The sequence below is a fragment of the Citrus clementina genome, unplaced genomic scaffold (assembly GCF_000493195.1).
Source record: "Citrus clementina cultivar Clemenules unplaced genomic scaffold, Citrus_clementina_v1.0 scaffold_9, whole genome shotgun sequence".
Classification (NCBI taxonomy): Eukaryota; Viridiplantae; Streptophyta; class Magnoliopsida; order Sapindales; family Rutaceae; genus Citrus; species Citrus x clementina.
The window spans coordinates 27,179,600-27,198,442 of NW_006261964.1; the positions used below are offsets into that span (position 1 = coordinate 27,179,600).

The 18,843-nt window shown below is 39.5% G+C and overlaps 3 protein-coding genes and 1 pseudogene across 5 annotated transcripts in view; 2 read left to right on the forward strand and 2 right to left on the reverse strand.

Annotated features, from left to right (window-relative positions):
- Nucleotides 1–235: 235 nt before the first annotated feature.
- On the forward strand, nucleotides 236–895 carry LOC112100128. Its single transcript, XM_024188436.1, has one exon. It carries the CDS (start codon nucleotides 236–238, stop codon nucleotides 893–895), a length of 660 nt encoding a protein of 219 aa, XP_024044204.1.
- A 4,505-nt stretch (nucleotides 896–5,400) lies between these two features.
- On the reverse strand, nucleotides 5,401–8,401 carry LOC18033026 (ribosomal RNA small subunit methyltransferase nep-1). Its single transcript, XM_006421599.2, has 8 exons — nucleotides 8,217–8,401; nucleotides 7,244–7,584; nucleotides 7,022–7,114; nucleotides 6,541–6,685; nucleotides 6,336–6,446; nucleotides 6,176–6,258; nucleotides 6,011–6,068; nucleotides 5,401–5,705 (listed from the first exon to the last, which is right to left on the reverse strand). The coding sequence occupies exons 2-8, from the start codon at nucleotides 7,556–7,558 to the stop codon at nucleotides 5,626–5,628; spliced, it is 885 nt and encodes a 294-aa protein (XP_006421662.1). The 5' UTR covers nucleotides 7,559–7,584; nucleotides 8,217–8,401; the 3' UTR covers nucleotides 5,401–5,625.
- Nucleotides 8,402–12,087: 3,686 nt separating this feature from the next.
- LOC18032800 (conserved oligomeric Golgi complex subunit 7) lies at nucleotides 12,088–18,300 on the reverse strand. 2 transcript variants are annotated; one of them, XM_006421600.2, is made up of 10 exons: nucleotides 17,917–18,300; nucleotides 17,583–17,672; nucleotides 17,387–17,506; nucleotides 17,169–17,270; nucleotides 16,764–17,044; nucleotides 15,941–16,086; nucleotides 14,806–15,004; nucleotides 13,896–14,571; nucleotides 12,858–13,187; nucleotides 12,088–12,503 (listed from the first exon to the last, which is right to left on the reverse strand). In XM_006421600.2, the coding sequence occupies exons 1-10, from the start codon at nucleotides 18,199–18,201 to the stop codon at nucleotides 12,225–12,227; spliced, it is 2,508 nt and encodes an 835-aa protein (XP_006421663.1). In that variant the 5' UTR covers nucleotides 18,202–18,300; the 3' UTR covers nucleotides 12,088–12,224. The 2 variants fall into 2 exon arrangements, with proteins under 2 accessions (XP_006421663.1, XP_024046992.1); XM_024191224.1 differs by having other exon boundaries at nucleotides 17,148–17,270.
- A 138-nt stretch (nucleotides 18,301–18,438) lies between these two features.
- The window catches only part of LOC18033343, a 1,528-nt pseudogene continuing 1,123 nt past the window's right edge, over nucleotides 18,439–18,843 (forward strand). Inside the window, exon 1 of the transcript XR_002907169.1 lies at nucleotides 18,439–18,832. The product of XR_002907169.1 is annotated as a heat shock 22 kDa protein, mitochondrial (transcript). The remainder of the gene's footprint in view (nucleotides 18,833–18,843) is intronic.

Here is an 18,843-nt window from a genome sequence, read left to right on the forward strand (position 1 = left end):
ACTTTACCCAATCCAAAGACAAGAAATCTAGCCAAGGCAAAGGTGGGGGAGAGAATCGCAAGGAAAAGGGCAACAACCGCAAAGATTAAGGGTAGAAAAAGCCGCCTAGCAACAAGAGCGGGTAAGGAAAATTGGAGGGCAAGAAGGAGGCACCAAAGCTGCGAAGCCCATGCTTCATATGCAACGGTCCTCATTGGGTACGCGACTGTCTGCCCAACTAAAGAGCAACCCCACAATGTCCTCAGAGGAACCCCAACTCAGCATGGGTTCTCTCCAACGCCTCGGTGCACTCAATCGCCAACAGCCCACACTCGTCAAAAAATGGCTCATGTATGTCAGCGCAAAGATAAACGAACAGTCCGTTCGCGCGCTGCTAGACACGGGAGCAACACACAATTTCGTGTCCGTAGACGAGGCCAAGCGCTTAGGCCTCAAGGCCACCAAGGAAGGAGGCACAATGAAAGCAGTAAACTCACCCGCCAAGCCAATTGCGGGAATTGCACAAGGCGTGCACTTAACACTCAGTACGTGGAGCGAAAAGCTTGATTTCTCCATTATGCCCATGGACGATTTCAAGATGGTCCTCGGCATGGAATTCTTCGACCAAGTCCATGCCTTCCCGCTGCCCACTACAAACTCCCTAAGTATCCTTGATGGGAGCAAGGCATGCATGGTTCCCACGGAACGAGGTAAGTCCGAGGAGAAGACACTCTCCGCCATGCAATTCAAAAGGGCTTTCAAGAAAGACCCAAGCTTTTTGGTCGCCATTCGGGAACTAAACAAGGAAGGAAATAGCGGAACCTCGCCAAGCCAAGTCCCTCCGCGAATTCAAGCCGTCCTCAATGAGTACAAGGACGTGATGCCTCTAGAACTTCCGAAGAAGCTCCCGCCTTGACGAGAGGTAGATCATGCAATCGAGCTGGAACAAGGCGCGAAACCACCAGCCTTGGAGCTTTACCGCATGGCGCCATCCGAACTTGAGGAGTTGCGGAAACAACTCAAAGACTTGCTGGACGCAGGCTACATTCGCCCCTCAAAGGCCCCATTCGACGCACCAGTTTTCTTCTAAAAGAAAAAGGATGGATCGCTGCGGATGTGCATCGACTATAGAGCGCTCAACAAAATCACCATCAAGAACAAGTATCTGATTCCCTTGATCGCAGACTTGTTCGACCAGCTTGGCAAAGCGCGGTACTTTACCAAACTTGACTTGCGCTCCGGGTACTACCAAGTGCGCATCGCCAAGGGAGACGAACCTAAGACGACGTGCACAACAAGGTACGGGTCTTTCGAATTCCTTGTGATGTCTTTTGGCCTTACTAATGCACCCGCCACATTTTGCACACTCATGAACAAGGTACTCCAACCATTCCTCGACCGCTTCGTGGTCGTATACTTGGATGACATCGTGGTGTATAGCACCACACTCGAGGAGCATGCCCAACACTTGCGACAAGTCCTCCAAGTACTTCGAGACAATTAGCTCTTTCTCAAATTAGAGAAGTGCTCATTTGCCCAACAAGAGGTGGAGTTCCTTGGCCACAAGATTGCGGGCGGGAAGCTTATGATGGAGAATGCCAAAGTGAAGGCCATCCTCGAATGGAAGCCTCCCTCGAAAGTGCCCGAGCTTCGCTCATTCCTTGGGCTGGTAAATTACTACCGTCGCTTCATCAAGGGCTACTCAGCCAAGGCGGCCCCCTTGACGGATATGCTCAAGAAAAACAGAATATGGCATTGGTCCGAAGAATGCCAACGCGCATTTGAGGAGTTGAAAAGAGCAGTTTCGAAGGAACCCGTCCTCACTCATCCTGACCACACAAAGCCCTTCGAAGTCCAAACGGATGCCTCCGATTTCGCCATAGGAGGAGTCCTCATGCAAGAAGGCCACCATATAGCGTTCGAGAGTCGAAAACTAAATGATACGGAACGCCGCTACACGGTGCAAGAAAAGGAAATGACAACCATCAACCATTGTCTAAGAGTGTTGCGACATTACTTGCTAGGCTCTCACTTCACGATCATAACGGACAACATAGCGATGAGCTACTTTCAAACACAAAAGAAGTTGAGTCCAAAGCAAGCACGGTGGCAAGATTTTCTAGCGGAATTCGACTACCGGCTCAAGTACAAACCAGGAAAAGCCAATGTCGTTGCGGATGCTCTAAGTCGCAAGGCCGAATTGGCAACACTTAGCATGAGCCAACCAAAGTCTGACCTTGTCTCATGCATCAAGGAAGGCCTCCAACAAGATCCGCTAGCAAAGGATTTGCTGGAGAAGGTGCTCGAGGGAAAGACAAGGTGTTTTTAGCAAGAGGAAGGCATCCTCCTCACCAAGGGAGATCGGCTTTTTGTTCCAAGGTGGGGAAATTTACGGAAGGAAGTAATCAAGGAGTGCCATGACTCCAAGTGGGCTGGTCACCCAGGAATCGAGCGCACCACCGCACTAGTCCAAGCCTCGTACTTTTAGCCGCACATGAGGGACGACATCGAGGCATATGTGCGAACTTGTCTTGTGTGCCAATAAGACAAGGTGGATCATCAACTTCCAGCGGGATTGTTGGAGCCGCTACCACTAGCAACAAGGCCATGAGAAAGTGTCTCCATGGACTTCATCACATCGCTGCCTAAGTCCGAAGCTTGCGGAAGCATCATGGTCGTTGTCGACCGATACAGCAAGTACGCCACATTCATTGTCGCACCAGTCGATTGCAAAGCGGACGAGACAGCCCGCCTATTCATCAAGCATATTGTGAAGCTTTGGGGAGTTCCAAGGAGCATTGTGAGCGACCGAGACCCTCGGTTCACTGGGCGTTTTTGGACGGAGCTCTTCAAGATGTTGGGGACGAATCTCAAGTTCTCGACAAGCTTCCACCCACAAACGGATGGGCAGACCGAGCGCATCAATGGCCTCCTCGAGATGTACTTGAGGCATTATGTGAGCGCTCATCAGCGGAATTGGGCGAAGCTACTTGACATCACCCAATTTTCTTATAACTTGCAGCAAAGTGAGGCTACATGCAAGAGTCCGTTCGAGATCATCATGGGATTCCAGCCCATGACCCCCAACGCCATAGCCTTAACTTACGGAGGGAAATGCCCTGCGGCACATAAGCTCGCCCGCGAATGGCACGAGGAAGCGAACATCACCCGAGCCTACCTCGACGAAGCCGCGAGGAAAATGAAAAAGTGGGCGGATACAAGGAGACGGCATGTGGAGTACAAGGAAGGTGATCAAGTCATGATCAAGCTCCTACCCCAACAATTCAAGACGTTGCGGAAAGTCCACAAGGGGTTAGTGAGGCACTACGAGGGACCCTTCCGAGTTGTACGACGTGTGGGCAACGTCTCGTATCAACTCCAACTTCCGCCAAGACTCAAGATCCATCTGGTCTTCCAGGTGAGCCTTCTCAAGCCATACCACGGAGATGTGGAAGACCCAAGCCGGGGAGAATCAAGGCGCGCGCCAACAGCCGTTGTCACCGCGTTCGACAAAGATGTGGACTACATCCTTGCAGATCGCATGGTTTCGAGGAGAGGCGTACTAGCACATAGCAAGTACTTGATGAAGTGGAAAAACCTCCCCGAGAGCGAAGCCACTTGGGAACGTGAAGATGATTTGTGGCAATTTGCTGAACACATCTAGAATTTCAAGCACGAGAGCGCGACGAGGACGCCGCGAGCTTAGGTGGGGGAGGATGTTGCGGACCACCCAATTCGCTAGCCCAATTTGCTCACCAAGAGCCCAACACAAGGCCAAGAGTGCTAGCTTGGCCCAATTCCGAAAAGTTCTAGGCAACTCTAGCACATTGAGCTTGTAAATACTCTAGAATTCTCTATACATTTCCAGCACATGTAAATTCTAGATAATTGGTAGATTTCTCTAAAATCTCTAGAGCTTGGCAAGCCTCCCCTATAAATATGGGATGACATTAGGCATTTGTACACAACAAGCATTGAGCACTCAAGCATTGTAATCTCTCTTTTGTGCAATACAATTTCTCTTATTCGACTCCATTGCTCTCTTCTCTAGTTCAAGAATCTCAAGGCTTACTTAGCAACATTCAGCAAAATTGTCTAAGTGCCGCACGGGTTAGCTGCGCAAAATACTCATCCCGTGACACGCCGCTCAGTTTATATAACAAGATCAATTAGTTTGGCAGACAAAAAAAAAAAAAAAAAAAAAAACAGATGGAAAAAGAGATTTCAATTTCAAACAAGTAATTAAATTGAGGAAGGGAGGCTCGTTGCCAAATGTCCAGCTTATATGTCGTCGCTTCAAATTGTTTCTTTTCTTCGTAAAAAAACTTCTCCTAATTGAAAATCAATAATGCTAATTATGCTAACAGTTCAGTCTCAATTTTTTTTTTTTTTTGTGACTATTGCTTAAGATTATAACTCATATTACATGATATTACAACTGATATTTATAAATCAGATTATTACTAAAACTAGTTTATATAAATTCGTATGAAATACTGTCCAAATTTTACTCTCTTTAATATTCGAGAGACTAATTTAGATCAATTCTTATGAAGCACTACCCCGATTTTACCCTCTCTAATATTCGAGGAACATCTACTTTACTCACATTTCGAAAAGGAGAAGACTGCCACGTCTACTTCACTCACATTTCGATAGGGGGAAAAATGTCTTCACTCAAATTAAGGAAGGAAATTAAGAACCCATAACCTCACAATTGTGAGGTTTGGATTCTAACCACTAAACTTTATTAATTCAATCTCAACTTAAGTTCCAATATTAGGTATTACTCATTTATTGAATGAATAATTTCATATCTTATAAAATTATTTATTTACTATTTAATTAATGAATGTTTCATTAATACCCAAGTTTAGTAAAACTCAAATGTTAAGATGTCTAACATTATATATAAACTAAAAATTAACCAAAGGCCTCAACATCAAATTAAATTGATCATCTGCTTATATTCATGCTTTAAACCGTAAGGTGTACTCATAGGGTGCCGCCCCTGTTTTGCCCTTTTCGCTCTACATGACTATATCATTACTCTTCTGCAGACACATTCAAGCTGTTATAGACATTTAGGACTTGTCACAAGTCCAGTTTTCTTCATCCAACTTTTAATTGTTAATACTATTATTAATTAAGATGATAAATTCTGAAGCTTTTTTACCTATTCAGAGCTCAAAACAGCAGCCAAATCCTAACCGAGGAGCATCTTTTGAGCCTCTAAGCAGCAGATTGCCTTTCTGTGGATGTCAGGAAATATTTACTACAGTTTTTCCTGAAGACTCAATTCTCCAGCGAACCTTTCAGAAATGGAAAATGCAGCAGGTTAAAAAGAGCAAGAATTTGTGAAAAAAGAACAAAAAGGACGGATTCTCCTAGCATACATGATGTTCCCGCTGCTCGTCGAAATAAACACATAAATCTAATCCAACTAGTATACAACCGAGTCGCAAAGATTCATACTCTCAAAAATTCTTTTAGGTAGTATATAACCTAAAAAGTTCATCCCTCAGAACACAAACAATCCACAAGCTCAGCATTTCCAGTTACACAAGTATCACTTTAAAAGTGAAATAAACAATTACTACAAGCTGGGAAAAGAAGAAAAAACAAAGAGAGAACTAAAAGAGACGTTTACAACAGATTCCACTTATCCTCCAAAGCTTCGCAAATCCTTGCGATGCAACGGGCAGCACTCAGTGGATAGCCAGAAACTGAAAAAGTTTATCAATAAGAAAAAAAAAAAAATCATTAGTTCCAACTTCATTATGACATGAAACCACACATGATGCAAACTAGCATTATATTCTACAATACAGGATATCTAAAATGATGGTTCTTCAGTATAATCAATCTCACTTCATGTTCAGTAATGGAATTTGGGTTTCTATTGGAGGCAAGTACAAAATGAAAAGGGAATTAGTTCAACAAAACAGAGGCTTTTTGTTCCAAATAGATACTCTCGTCCCAATGGAAAAAAAAATTATTAAATACAAAAAAGGAAGCTCATTAAACTTACTTGCTATTAAATCATCTGTATAATCACAATCGATTTTCCCATGTGCCATTGCACCAACCTGACATGGAATGATAGACAAGAAAAGTACAAGTTTATATCAGACAAAATATAAATATGAAAGAATAAGTCACCATAAATATAAGCAGATATTACTTCTGAGCATACCACAAAAACAAGGTTGTCGTCATCACTGATGGAAGCCACATAATTCCTCATCTTAACCAATTTTTCTGAACTATATGAGAAACCTGACGAGCAAGCAAACAGCCTTTACATATCCAGTTTCAATATGTAACATGAAAAACCTAAGAAAACTAAAGCTTACCTATCTTTCTGGAGTTTACAGGTAAATATTGGGTGACAGGATTCTTGATCACACGCAATAATTTCTCACGCTTGCCAACAGCTGTTATGCTTAGTTTTTGCAGCAGCTGCACTGTATAAATTTTTAAATAAGTAAAAATTAACCCAAAAGAGAGCCTCCTAGGAGTAAAAGCTAGTGAATGTACATGAGATCAGTTTTAACTTACACATGATACCAGCAAAACGCTTATATGTCCTCGGTAGACGAACATGTGGTTTAACTTCAAAAAGAACACCTTTATCGGTTCTAACATAGACAGCTTGTAACCTCCCAGCCTTGGTTAGTGGGCTGTCTAAAATTGATAGGAGAGCCTAAAGAAAGCATTAATTAGGATTGTAATTGTTTACAGTAAGAAAATCCTGAAAATATTTAAACGTAAACTTAAACATATCAGTCCTAGATATATTATTGTATTTCAATATAGAAATAACAGTTTATGGGGAGATGGGGTTTTGTTTAGCAGCTGTTACAAGGAATTAAGAAACCTAGATATTTAAATTAAAAATTCAATGGTAAAATCAAGGGTGATAGCAGTGATAGAAGGCACGAATTTTTAGTACCACAATAGACAAGAATCACTAATAAGCTTCCAGCCATATAATAAAGGTGCAGATCCTGTAAACGCAACAAGGTCACCCTCCATTTACCTGATGAACGATGTCAGGCCTGTAATCAGCTGGATTTTTGTTATTCCTTCGCAAGAAATTGGAGTGATCATCAGAATTTAAAATCTGGTAACTCTGCACCAATAAAACGACAAGAAAATACTTCAGAAACTTAACCTTGCAAGTCTAAAATCCCAAGACAAGCAAAAACTTACTTCCTAAAAGTGTGTGTAGACATAAGTAATAAAATTGTTGTATATGTACCTTTCCAACTTTAGCAACTTCAAGAGAAGCTTTCTCGAGAACAAAAATAACACCTAGTCTCTTGGTATTTTGATCACTTGGGGCAATTGGAATACCTTCCATTTCATGAACGACCACATCTTTTTCTTCTTGTCCATCTTCCTCTCCCTTCTTATTATCATTTTGTGAAGTTTTCTCTAATTTAGCCCTCTTTCCTGAATCGTTCAATTCCTCTTCTTCTACTTCTTCCTTTTCTTCCTCCTCTTCTTCTCTATCATATTTTTCATCTCTCTTCTTCTTCCTCTTTTGCCCTTTCATCTTAAAAGCCCTCACCATTTTGTTTCTCTCAAAATTAAGTAAACCTTCACATCATAAATAAATATAAATATCTATAAGGGACCTTCACATCAATTAGAATTATTTTCTCAAAGATAAAAATGTTGAAGTTCATTTCAGAATTACAAACATAAAGTTTTGTGTGTGTGTGTGTGTTAGTGCAACTCAGAGCCACCAAAATTTAAAATTAAAGTAACAAGGTAAACAAATGTTTGTACGACTTGATAAGCTTTAATCATAGTACCAAAACATGGAAGCATCAATTAGAAAAACATTCAAAGTCTTACAATAAACAACCACGCTCATCAAAAAGCATAGAATTTCTAATTATTAAAGGCAACAGCAGCAAAAGAATCTTCTGCAGTCGCAATCTATTGTAACTTTGCTTCCATTATATTTTGCCACGACATCAAAGCCCACCATTAAGGGAAAAGGATTACCTATAAAGGCTAATGCAGAAAACCTCTAATTCAAGTTTATGTATTTGATTACTTCACAGACAAAGTATAGCTAAACTCGAAAAAATACCCATCAAGAAAAAAGAAACAGGGATAAAGTTTCTTGTTTTTGCGAGAAAATAAGAAATAATGGTGAATAAATTCTATCTTGGTAACCAATAAAACAGAAGCATATGAAAGTGAAGGGATAAAGAGAGTACCTGAAGGAAGAAACAGAAATCCTAAAGTAGCTTACTTCTGCTGCGACAGCAGAGGAGCGGCAGCAGTGGGGGCTTACTCTCAGTAAATTTCTAGGGTTTTCATTTTTTTGATTCGTGTTTTGATTGATTAGTTAATTTAGTTTTGCTGCTATTTTTTATTAGTTTAGAAAATCGTTTTGCATTAAAAAATAAATAAATAAATAAAATAGATTCTTGTGGAATTATAAAGTGTACGTGCCCCGATTGTAACTCTAAAATACCGAATTACAAGTCGAAACACGGCTGGATTTTAAATTTTATTTATTTATTTATTTATGTTTTTCAGTTTGGTCGGGTTCAAGCGGTTTGAATGTGGCTGAGCCGATTTCGAACCGAACACCCTTGGGTTGGGAGCTGGGAATTTACTAACCGTCGGGCAAGCCGAATCGAACCAAACTAGTTCGTAATGCTCGGTTAGTCGGGACCATTTGGGTTCGGATTAAAATGCCCACCCTATTATGAAAGTTGGCGGCTATATGTCACCGCCGTAGGTCATAATGGTCGATGCTAAGGCTTGGCTTGTGGCATTGTGCTAAGCCGTTGGCAGCAACGTGGGGGTGCTTGGGGTGAGCACAAAAGCAAGGTAAGACTGGCAAACGGGCTAAAGGTACGATAGCAAGTGCATGCTGTTGAACAAGCATGGGGGAGCATGAGATAGCGTGCATAGGAGCGTGCGTGGGCAGTGCACGCCATGTCTTATAAGCGCGTGGGCACAAGGCGAACAAGTTGAGTTGTGCATAATGCAAGATGGCACAAGACCAGCTTATTAAATAGAGCTTGCAGCAGTAGAGTTTATACCAATAAAGTTTTTGAATAAAAAATTATTGGGTGTTTGATTGTCAATTAAAAAAACACTTTTGAATCATTAAATTATTTGGTTTTGTAAAACTAAAAGTGCTTTTGTGTAATTAAATTACCAAAAAGAATATGTATTCATAATTATATAACATGTAACAAAATGCATCCAAGCTATCAATTAATAAGAAAAAATCAGTTCAATCATTTCTTTAATTTTCAAAATTAAAAATTTCATAATTGATATATTCTCCTAAACAAATAATACTATCCAAATTAAAACGATAATCAATAATATAATTGAAATGTTAACGGAACATGAGAAGTGTCGCATTACCTAACATCCTCCTCACAAAAAACGTTGGCTATGACTATGATTGCTCTATCAAGTGTTGGTTATGTATTAGGGATTGCAAACTTAAAGTGCTGGTTATTTAAAAAAAAAAACAAAAAGAGATAAAGTGAAGTGGCGGCAACAATTTTTGTTGGGTAGGTTTTATACAAAGGGTATTATGTAATTAATGAAATATGTCAAGGATATTTTTGATATTATATATTTTTTGAAAAAACTCTCTAACCTCTACTTGAAATATTGTGTGTTCTTGTTGCCTTATTTGAAATATTGTGTGTTCTTGAAATATTGAAATATTGTGTGTTCTTGTTGCCTTATTTATCGTTTTTTGTTGTGGGTTTGGGGAGCTTGCTAACTTAAAGATTCTGTAAGTTACAGCTCACTCACAAACTTGGTTGTGGGTCCCACTCGGGCCCACAGCTAAACACTATTTAACACTATTCATGTGAGGGCTGTTACTTACAGAATCTGTAAGTTAGCCCTCTCCTGGGTTTGGTTAGCCTTTTCGGATAACCCCTGTTGCGGGCCTTGTGAGTTGCTTTCGTTAGCATTGTCGAGTGGATGGCTCAGTGGGGAGTTAGTGCCATCATGTGCGTTGCTACATCTATCAACAAAACTAGGTGACATCATCCACCATGAGATTTATTTAAAATGTACATCACTAATTACAATTGTCTAAATAAATAAGTCAGCATAGCCATACGTGAAGACAAACCCAATTAACTCGAATGTGGAGGTAAATCCAGCGCGTAAGAATTTGTTTAACTACGTACATGGCTCCAGTTAATTAAACATGCTTGACTATATAACTTAGCTAGGCTAAGTCAAGTGCAAGCCAAGGTTAAATGGCTAAGCGTTGTACTTAAAACGTGGCTAAATTTAATTGAACAATATGTACTATAAATAAAGGCGCAAAAACTTGTATATGGAGTACAATTCGACATCAATTCAACTTTCTTTCTAGTTTTACATATCTAGCTCCCCCATACTGTATACTATTTAAATTATCAATCGCTTCCTGTAAAAAATTATAACATGAAAATGTTTTTACAAACTTTTGTCACAAGCTTCGACTGACTCCTTTATTTGATTCATCGGACGCCTGTTTCAAACTTGAAGCCTCATCACCGGATCATCCAACATCAGAATTCAGGAAAAAAAAAAAAAAGGCTTGATTACTGGCGTTGCAGCTGCCACTCTGTAGTTTTCGAGAAAAATGAAATATTAATAATCAGATGAAGAAAGAGATTTCAATTTCAAACAAGAAATTAAATTTGAGGGTGGGAGGCACGTTACCAATTCGCTTATGAGCCGTCACTTCATATATGAAGATGCATCAAGAGTCTGTAGTTTAGTGCCTGATGGTATTTTGCCTGAGAGCTTGTTATTCGACAAGCTCAAGACACCAAGAAGACCCAGTTGAGAAATGCCCTCAGGAATTTTACCAATAGGCTGATTCCGTGACAAGTCAAGTGCATGCAGCATAGTTAACTGATCAATCTTTGTAGGGATTGGTCTCTTAAATAGTTCCTTGAAATATTTTCAAAGAGATTAACCACAAAAGACTTGTAATTTTATCTGGAACTTTTCCAATTATTGCTTGAAAGATCATTGCTCTTTACACGTTGGTGTTTTTATACACCGAGTCTACTTCTTTCCATACCAGCATGGCAAGAATGCTTGATCTGGAAATTCTTGTTTAACAAACATAAGCAAATTATTTACACCAACAACAACGACATTTATGATTGCAATTGAATTCTTCTTTTGAACCATTTGCAGGTCAATCATCGAGACGATGATAATATCTCCCAAAATACTGCTATAAGATATGTCCAGGACTTGAACTGGTCTCACATAACAAAGTCGTATGGGCACACAGCCGTTGATATGATTTGATCTTAAGACTCAGAATAATCAGATTTGGTAGACGACCTGTCCATGCCGGAAACGCTTAGATAATTGCTTTTTTTTTTCAGAGATGAAGGCATTTTTGTGTGCATCAATTGAGGAAGTGTGCCAGAAAAGTTATTGTTGGCCAACTTTAAAACCTTCAAACTTTGCCAATATCTTGAACAATGAGGGATCTCTTCTGATAACTGATTATCTGATAAGTCCAAGTACTCCATATTCTCGTCAGCAATTAGAATTAATAACACCACATAGGGAGGAACTGGCGGTATTGAACCCTCAAAGCAATTAGAACCAAGATCAATTACAGGAAAAAATCAGAAAATTTCATTGATAATCTTGCACTCTTCCTTTCATGTGATCGTAAGAGAGATTCAAAGAATGATAAATTGGAAAAGAGATCGTCCCAGAACCAATGTTTGGGACAGTGTCTGGAGTTCGAACATCAGAGATGTCAAGCACAGAATAATGATTTTAATGTGAAGCCATTTTGGAAAATGAGGCCCCAGTGTGCAACTTCTCAAGGCTATTTCATTCAATTGGAAAAGAGGTATCAGATCATGACTGAAATTTAAAGCCAGTGAGTTATAAGTACAGAGCCTCCAATTCAGAGAGAGAAATGCAACATTGGTAAATAATTCTGTGTGTCCAAATGCAGACAGTGAAGCTTAGACCAATACACTACAATAAATTGAACCTGTGGATCACAATTTCTTTTCAGTACCCTTTAGTAGGAAACAGAGTTCAAGCTCAGCTTTCGGGAAAAAAAAGGGGGACAAATAAATTGTAATATCATATATTGGATATGCCGCAGATAACAAATTCTGATAAGAAATAACAACATAGATTAATCAATAACCAAAAGCTACACTTTTGACAAAATATTAATTCTAATATCAAAAATTTTGTTCCTAATCTAAACTCACACGCCGAATCTTACATACAAGGTTTGCTGTCGGAAGATCAAGCTGATTTCCTGAATCAGACTTCAATTGATCCTTAAGCTGATCTCTTGGAGTTGAAAGGCATGTGTGAAATGTGGCAAGAGCTGGAGGAATTGGCACCGATAGGGCAGAGAGCACATTACTCAAGTACTCGATATCTACTGAAAGTTGTTGTGCTCCGTGATCTGTTATGTACTGAATGCCCCTCAACTGCTCCATGTAAAGAGCAGAGGCACCCTCAGCAACCTTCATAAAATACAGAAACCCAATAAGTTTTTGTATCAGTTGATTTCCATGCATGATAATATTTCCAGAAACCCAAAAACATTTTGTATCGGTCCAATTCCAGGCATGATAATATTTTGGTCCAAGATGCAATTTTCAACCACAATAATTAGTCAAAGTTTCAAGTAACTCAATTTGGTCTTTCAATATCTAGGACTGGATCAATTTGATTCACCGATACCTATAAAGGAGTTCAGCTGATGCTTCAAATACAGGAATCAATGTTTAGCTTACATGAAAATTTAGTAAATTATTAGTGTATATTAAAATGTCATTTAATAACTGAATCTTTTCCTCAGGGTATAGACTGGTTACCTTGAACATCCATTCAGTTGCAAAAAACTGGGCTTCATCATTGTTATCACTGGTAGAGATGCCCTCAGCTAGTGGCTCCAATTGTTGGGGTAAAGTAAGCAAATATTCACCAACACTTGTTACATAGGTTTGTGGGTATGCACTGAAGGTTGGAAGATGGAAAGCACTTTGTTCCTCTACTGACGACCAGATGGGCAAGCGAGAAACATCACTAAGGCGTTGTCGAACTTTAGATATGAGGACATCGTAGACAAGCTCGTTCACTGCATCGGCAAAAGCTGCCACTCTTTGAGAAGCAAGTGGAAGTGCATGGAACCGGGGATCTTTAGACTGCAGAACAGCAGAAAAATAAATAAAAAATGCAACCATTATATGGTCAGCATCATTATGCCATGGCATACAAAGGAAGTCTTCTACGCTGAAGAGAGCATTAACAACACAGAAACACAGTAAAAACCAAAAAACAAACAGAAATCTAGAAGGCATGACTGGAACCAAGATTAAATGAAGCCACAAATGGCCACAATATCTTGCATAAGTCAATTTTCAATAAATATCAAGAGGGGAATTCAACAAGAAGGTGAGACCTTCATGTGAGGCTTGCAAATATCTGCAATCCACTATTCATCTCAATTTTCTGTCCACAAGTTTTAGTTATAGGTTCAAACATGATTAAAGCTGGAAATTGAAGAGGGGAAACAATTTTTGCAATTGAGTCCGTAAACCACCACTGTTTGAAACTTGCAATTTCATATGCTCCTTTCTTCCCTATATCTGGGACATTTGGTCTAATCTTCATTGATCACTTTTACAAGCTTCCAGGGACTATTTTGACAATTCTGAGGGATTTTCTTTTTGAGTGTTCAATCCTTTTCAAGTCAGATTTTGCAGGCACATAACTATCCAGATATCATAACTTTTAGGCTACAACCACTCTCCCAATAACTGATGTTAAAAGATATTAAAAAGAAAAAGTTTATAAAAGCAAGAATTGAACTTCCTAGAAAAGGAAGGAGAACATGATCAGATTACACGTACCTGATCTAAAAGGTTGAAAAGTTTCCGAGCCTTCTCAGGAACATCAATAAGTCGAACAGCTGCCACATCCAAGGCGGCTCTTCCCCCAACAGACAGTTCCCCATGGCCATCAACATTGGCAGACTGTGATTGCTTTTGGTCCAAACTTGAACCAAATACTGAAAGAGACAAACTAGTGCTCAGTCTAGCAAGTGTTGCCCTCAACGAAGCTTCAAAGACAGAGGACCTGCTTGTAAGACAATCTGCAACAGTAAGTATCTGCAGAGCCCCTTGGACAATGGACCACTCCTCTTCACTTGAGATGTCAGCTTTCCGTGCATTTGATACTCCCTCCTTTTTGTCGAAACCTACCTCCTTCTTTGAACCGACACCATCATGATCGACTCCACAGACGGCTCTTAATGACTTGAGGAGTTCTTGCAGAGTAGAAATGTACTGCAACATTATGTCATCAAGTGCTAGAATTAGCTCATCCGCCTCAGAACCACCAGTAAAGCTGATGCATCTCTCTACAGCTGCTTCAAGAAGTACAATAACTTGAGGAATAGACTCTTCCATTCTTCGGACAGTCTCACTGAGTTCAATTCCCTGGGCTCCAATACCACGAGTAACAGCTCCCCTTAGATCCACTCCAGCAATCTCAGAGGATAGGATAGCCCGCTCCATCTGTCCATACCTGGAGCATATCTACTTCTTAGTTAAGCAGAAGAAAAAACAAAAATATGCTCTCCAATAATAGGCAGCATGTGAAGGCATACAGGCAAATACAAATTAACTGCATTCAAGTAATATTCAATTTACATAAAAATTAGGCTTCAACCAGATTAAGTTTTCACAGACATGCTTCACTTACCCGCTATGAAATCATAGAACTGAAACCAAACATTTAGAATACTTCAAAATAGCTTACCTCTGTTTAAAGGTATCATAAGGAAAATACACAGCCTTCAGGGTATCCAATAAAACCTGCAAATCAGATTCTGAAAACAAGTGCTGAATATTCCTTGCGAAGGTCCCAGTCATATTGTGCAGGTCAATTAAGGCCTCTAGATGCTTTGTCTGAAGCTTGATACCCTTCGGCATATCTCCAGATAAAATATCCAGTATTCCTGATGTTACAGAGGTTCACTAGTTGAAATCAAAATGTTGAAACAGTTGAAGCTCTTACAAATTTAAATGTATGTTGAAACAAACTTTGACTCAAAATTTATAAGAACTTTTAAATTTACAAGACCTAGCATGTCTAACAATAATATGCAAGTAAAACATGGTTTCTTCATTAGATAACCAGTCTCAAGGAAGTTATCCCTCATCAGCCTTCAACTAAGGAACGGATCTGTAACAAACAGAAACACCTACCAATGTCCAAAATCATGCCACCACTACTTTAATGTATGACAGATAACAGAATATAGTTAACCCCATGGACATCCTATAGTCACCACATACTTCCAGAAGTTCTGTGTATCCAAGCACAGACAAAACGAAAGTGCAAGGAATGTTCAACCACCTCATCTTGGAATCCTGTCTTTACTCTGACTATCAGCTTCTCTTTAGGGATAACAGGATATTAATGATGTGAATCAAGCTAGCATTAATATCTTTTTACGGGCTCAAAAACTATATATATATTCTGAATGGGAACTAACTTCTAGTAAAATCAATAAGTTTATTGATAATGGGGCTCTGCAGTCACATACAGCTAGAATGATTAAACAGCTCGTTATTCCAAAAAGAGCACTCTCCTATTTTACAGTTTTAGGATGAACTCTTCGGCTTATATGTGTTCTTATACCTACTGATGCTTAAACCATCACCCATTCAAAGGTTTTGCATCATTCAAATAAAATATTGTCTAACGCAAATGAAAAGGCTAACACCAAAACCAAGCAATGACTTTTCAACAAGCCAAAAGTACGGGGCAACAAAAAATGGAATGTATCACCATCAGATCATGCAAACAACATGTGATATTAAAATAGCACTAATGACTTCTTAAAATTCTAAGTTTTCAACAGAGAATACTAAAGGGCGTTGTGTCTAACCTTTGGATAGTGCTTTTGTTTCAGGAACAAAATCTCCAGTAGCAAGGTTGATACGTGAAACAAAACTTCCTCCCACAGATGCCATTGTCTCAACCAGTAGCTTTGGAACAAGAGTTCTATAATCATCTGGAAAAGCAACCATACACCTGCAGACGACAGTTTTAGCTGGATGCTTAAAATCCAAGAAAATAAAAATGAAAAAGCAGCACTTGTTGTGTTGTTTCCATTTAGTACAGAATCATTACAGGAAAAATGAACCAGCTTACATGAAATATTTTGACTACCGAATATGTTCAAAATCTAGTTAAACTAGGCACCAGGAAAAACAAAAAACCATAACCACTCTTATTTGCTGCAGGGACATCAGACATAACACTCCATCAATTATAGTAGCATGCTGTTTAGATGACTGCTGTTCCAGAAAAGGGAGCAATTCAGATAAACAGATGCTTAAATCAGAAGAGAAAAAAGCAGCATATATGTTCCATGACCTTGAGAATTATGGAAGTACTTGGACAACAGAAATGGACTACACTATACATTGCCGTATCACCTTCAGGAAGCCCGTTACACATGTTTATATACATAGAAAGCAGACAAATTTGTTATAAGGAGGTTGCCTGGTTCTTACACATTAAATTTTTCAGACATATTTATAACCCTTAAGAACATTTAGATGTTTCAGAAAGTATGCAAACCTAAACTAACCATACGGTAGCATAGCCATGAAATTCATCAAGTTGAGAAATGAATGGCTCTTGCTTTTATCCTTTTGATCAACCAACTCAGAGACCGAAAAGTTATACAGTGATATGGAAAATACCACTTCCATTCTTGTTCGAGGTAGAGTAACAATTCATCATAGAAACTTGGCAACCAACTGGAGAACATAACTGAAGGAGCACTTGACTGAAATTCATTATTACTTGATATCCTTTCAACCTCATTCTTCTCATTTGCAATCTTACTAGAGCGCTGTCTGGATTCAAATTCTTCCCAAAGCTGCTTTATGTACTTCAGATGGACTTTTGTATAATGCAGCTCTAAGGACTTGAATCTTCCAATACGAATAAGAATTCCGCGTAAATCTCTAGCAATATCAATCTACAAAATAGTAACATGTAGAAATTCATAAATCAAAAGTAATGCATGCAGTCGAAAGAACTGCAAGCAATATCAGAAATCAACGGCACAACAAGAGATTTACATAATGCATCTGTGATATCACCTTGCGATTAGATAATGCATCTGTGAGACGAGGCTGCACCATTGCATCTAATCTATCCTCTAAGACCTCAAGTTGCTTCCTAATGTTTGCAAATTCAGCAACCTGAAAACGTAGATTTGAAATTTTTTTTTAGAAAAAGGGGAAAAATCAATTAACAAACTTTTTGTGCCTTAACTTTGGAAAAAATCATTTGCAGGAAATGGGAAAACAAAGCCTACCTCACCGACAGCAGACAAACAATGCCTCATATTGGCCAAGGTTTCAGCAGCACGAGGAAGATCACCACTGGCAAACACATCCTCCACAGTCAAACTTAATTGAGTTAACCCAGCAGCATCCTGCAATTACATAGAAAATAAGCATTACATTCATTAGTTAAACTAAAATGAACTCAAAATCACTAACAGTCTCTACCTGCAATGTCTCATAAGCAGCTTCCATTCTTTGCTTGACAGTATCAACTTTAGATAAGGCTGCTATAGACTCCGCTGAAGATCCTTCTGCCTGCAAGAACAAAATAGTTCCTTGTCAAACAAGTTATAGCTTCAATTTTAGCTGGCAATGTAATCAGATAGTACAGTAGAATTTATTTCAATAAAATATAAAATTCATATTCATTAACATAGAAATGAAACCTAGATTTGTAAAACGAGAATTCGAATTTAACAAAATGCTTGATAGCCTAATTATATGAACTTAGATCACTAATAGAATCATTCAGAATTAAATTTTGATAATGAAAAGCTACCTTCTTGAGCTTCTGCAGGATTCCGGAGACAGAACCGCGGAGGGAAATGGCGTCATCGCGGAGACGAACAACGTCTCTAGTGGCGCGAGGGACGCGGAGGAGAGCGGAAGCGCTCTGCTCCTCGAGAGACGCGGAGATTTCTTCGGAAACCATTTGGAGCTTCATTTCGAGATCCACCAAGTGATTGTCGAGTGAATCCTGTGAGTGCCGAGTCTGACACGCCGAATTGATCCATTTCTTCGGGTCGAATTTCTCGTCCGAGAACGGACCTAGATCCAGCATCATGGCTTCCGAGTTTAGCTTGGATCCAGCGAGATGACTCGAGCAAGTTAGTTACGAAGTTGACAGTTTTTTTTTTTTTTTTTGGCCTCTTTCGTTTCAGTTAGCAGTGGATTAAGATGAGAGTTTGGGATAATTCGTAATATTTCAACAATTTAGGGGAACAAAAGAAAATATGAATAATATGGGGGGTCTAATTTGGGATGTTTGGGTGCAGGGGTATCTTGTTCTAGTCTGGAAAATGAGTTTCCCGGTAACCAAAAAATATCTCATCTGTGTCTCCTTCCAGAACCATCCACAACGGAATTTCTTTCAAGAACCTTCTCCAATTCTCGGACCTTCCACTGCCGCCTATAAATAGCAATTCACAGTCACGGAGCCATTTCGTCTTCAGCAAGAAATCAGCCGCAGTCACAAAAAGTATTTTGAAATCTCTGCATTGTTTTGTGCTTTCTTTAAGAATTCGGCTCAATGGCGTCCTCTCTTGCTCTCAAGAGGCTTGTTTCTTTTAATCTCATCCCCAGGGCTTTACGCTGCACCGTCGCTCCTTCTGCTACTTCGGCATCTCGGTTCTTCAACACAAACGCTGTTCGTCAATACGATGACGGCGGAGACGACCGTGATCTCGACATTGATCTTCTTTTTTTT

Excerpts from the sequence above, each read along its gene's own strand:
- LOC112100128 (XM_024188436.1), top strand. The coding sequence starts at position 236 with ATGTCCTCAGAGGAACCCCAACTCAGCATGGGTTCTCTCCAACGCCTC.
- LOC18033026 (XM_006421599.2), bottom strand. The coding sequence starts at position 7,558 with ATGGTGAGGGCTTTTAAGATGAAAGGGCAAAAGAGGAAGAAGAAGAGA. Across the intron at positions 6,686-7,021 it reads GGCCTGACATCGTTCATCAG|GCTCTCCTATCAATTTTAGA; the intron begins GTAAATGGAGGG and ends TGCTTTCTTTAG. Across the intron at positions 6,447-6,540 it reads GCGTTTTGCTGGTATCATGT|TGCAGCTGCTGCAAAAACTA; the intron begins GTAAGTTAAAAC and ends AAATTTATACAG.
- LOC18032800 (XM_024191224.1), bottom strand. The coding sequence starts at position 18,201 with ATGATGCTGGATCTAGGTCCGTTCTCGGACGAGAAATTCGACCCGAAG. Across the intron at positions 17,673-17,916 it reads TCCTGCAGAAGCTCAAGAAG|GCAGAAGGATCTTCAGCGGA; the intron begins GTAGCTTTTCAT and ends TTGTTCTTGCAG. Across the intron at positions 15,005-15,940 it reads AACAAAAGCACTATCCAAAG|GAATACTGGATATTTTATCT; the intron begins GTTAGACACAAC and ends CTGTAACATCAG.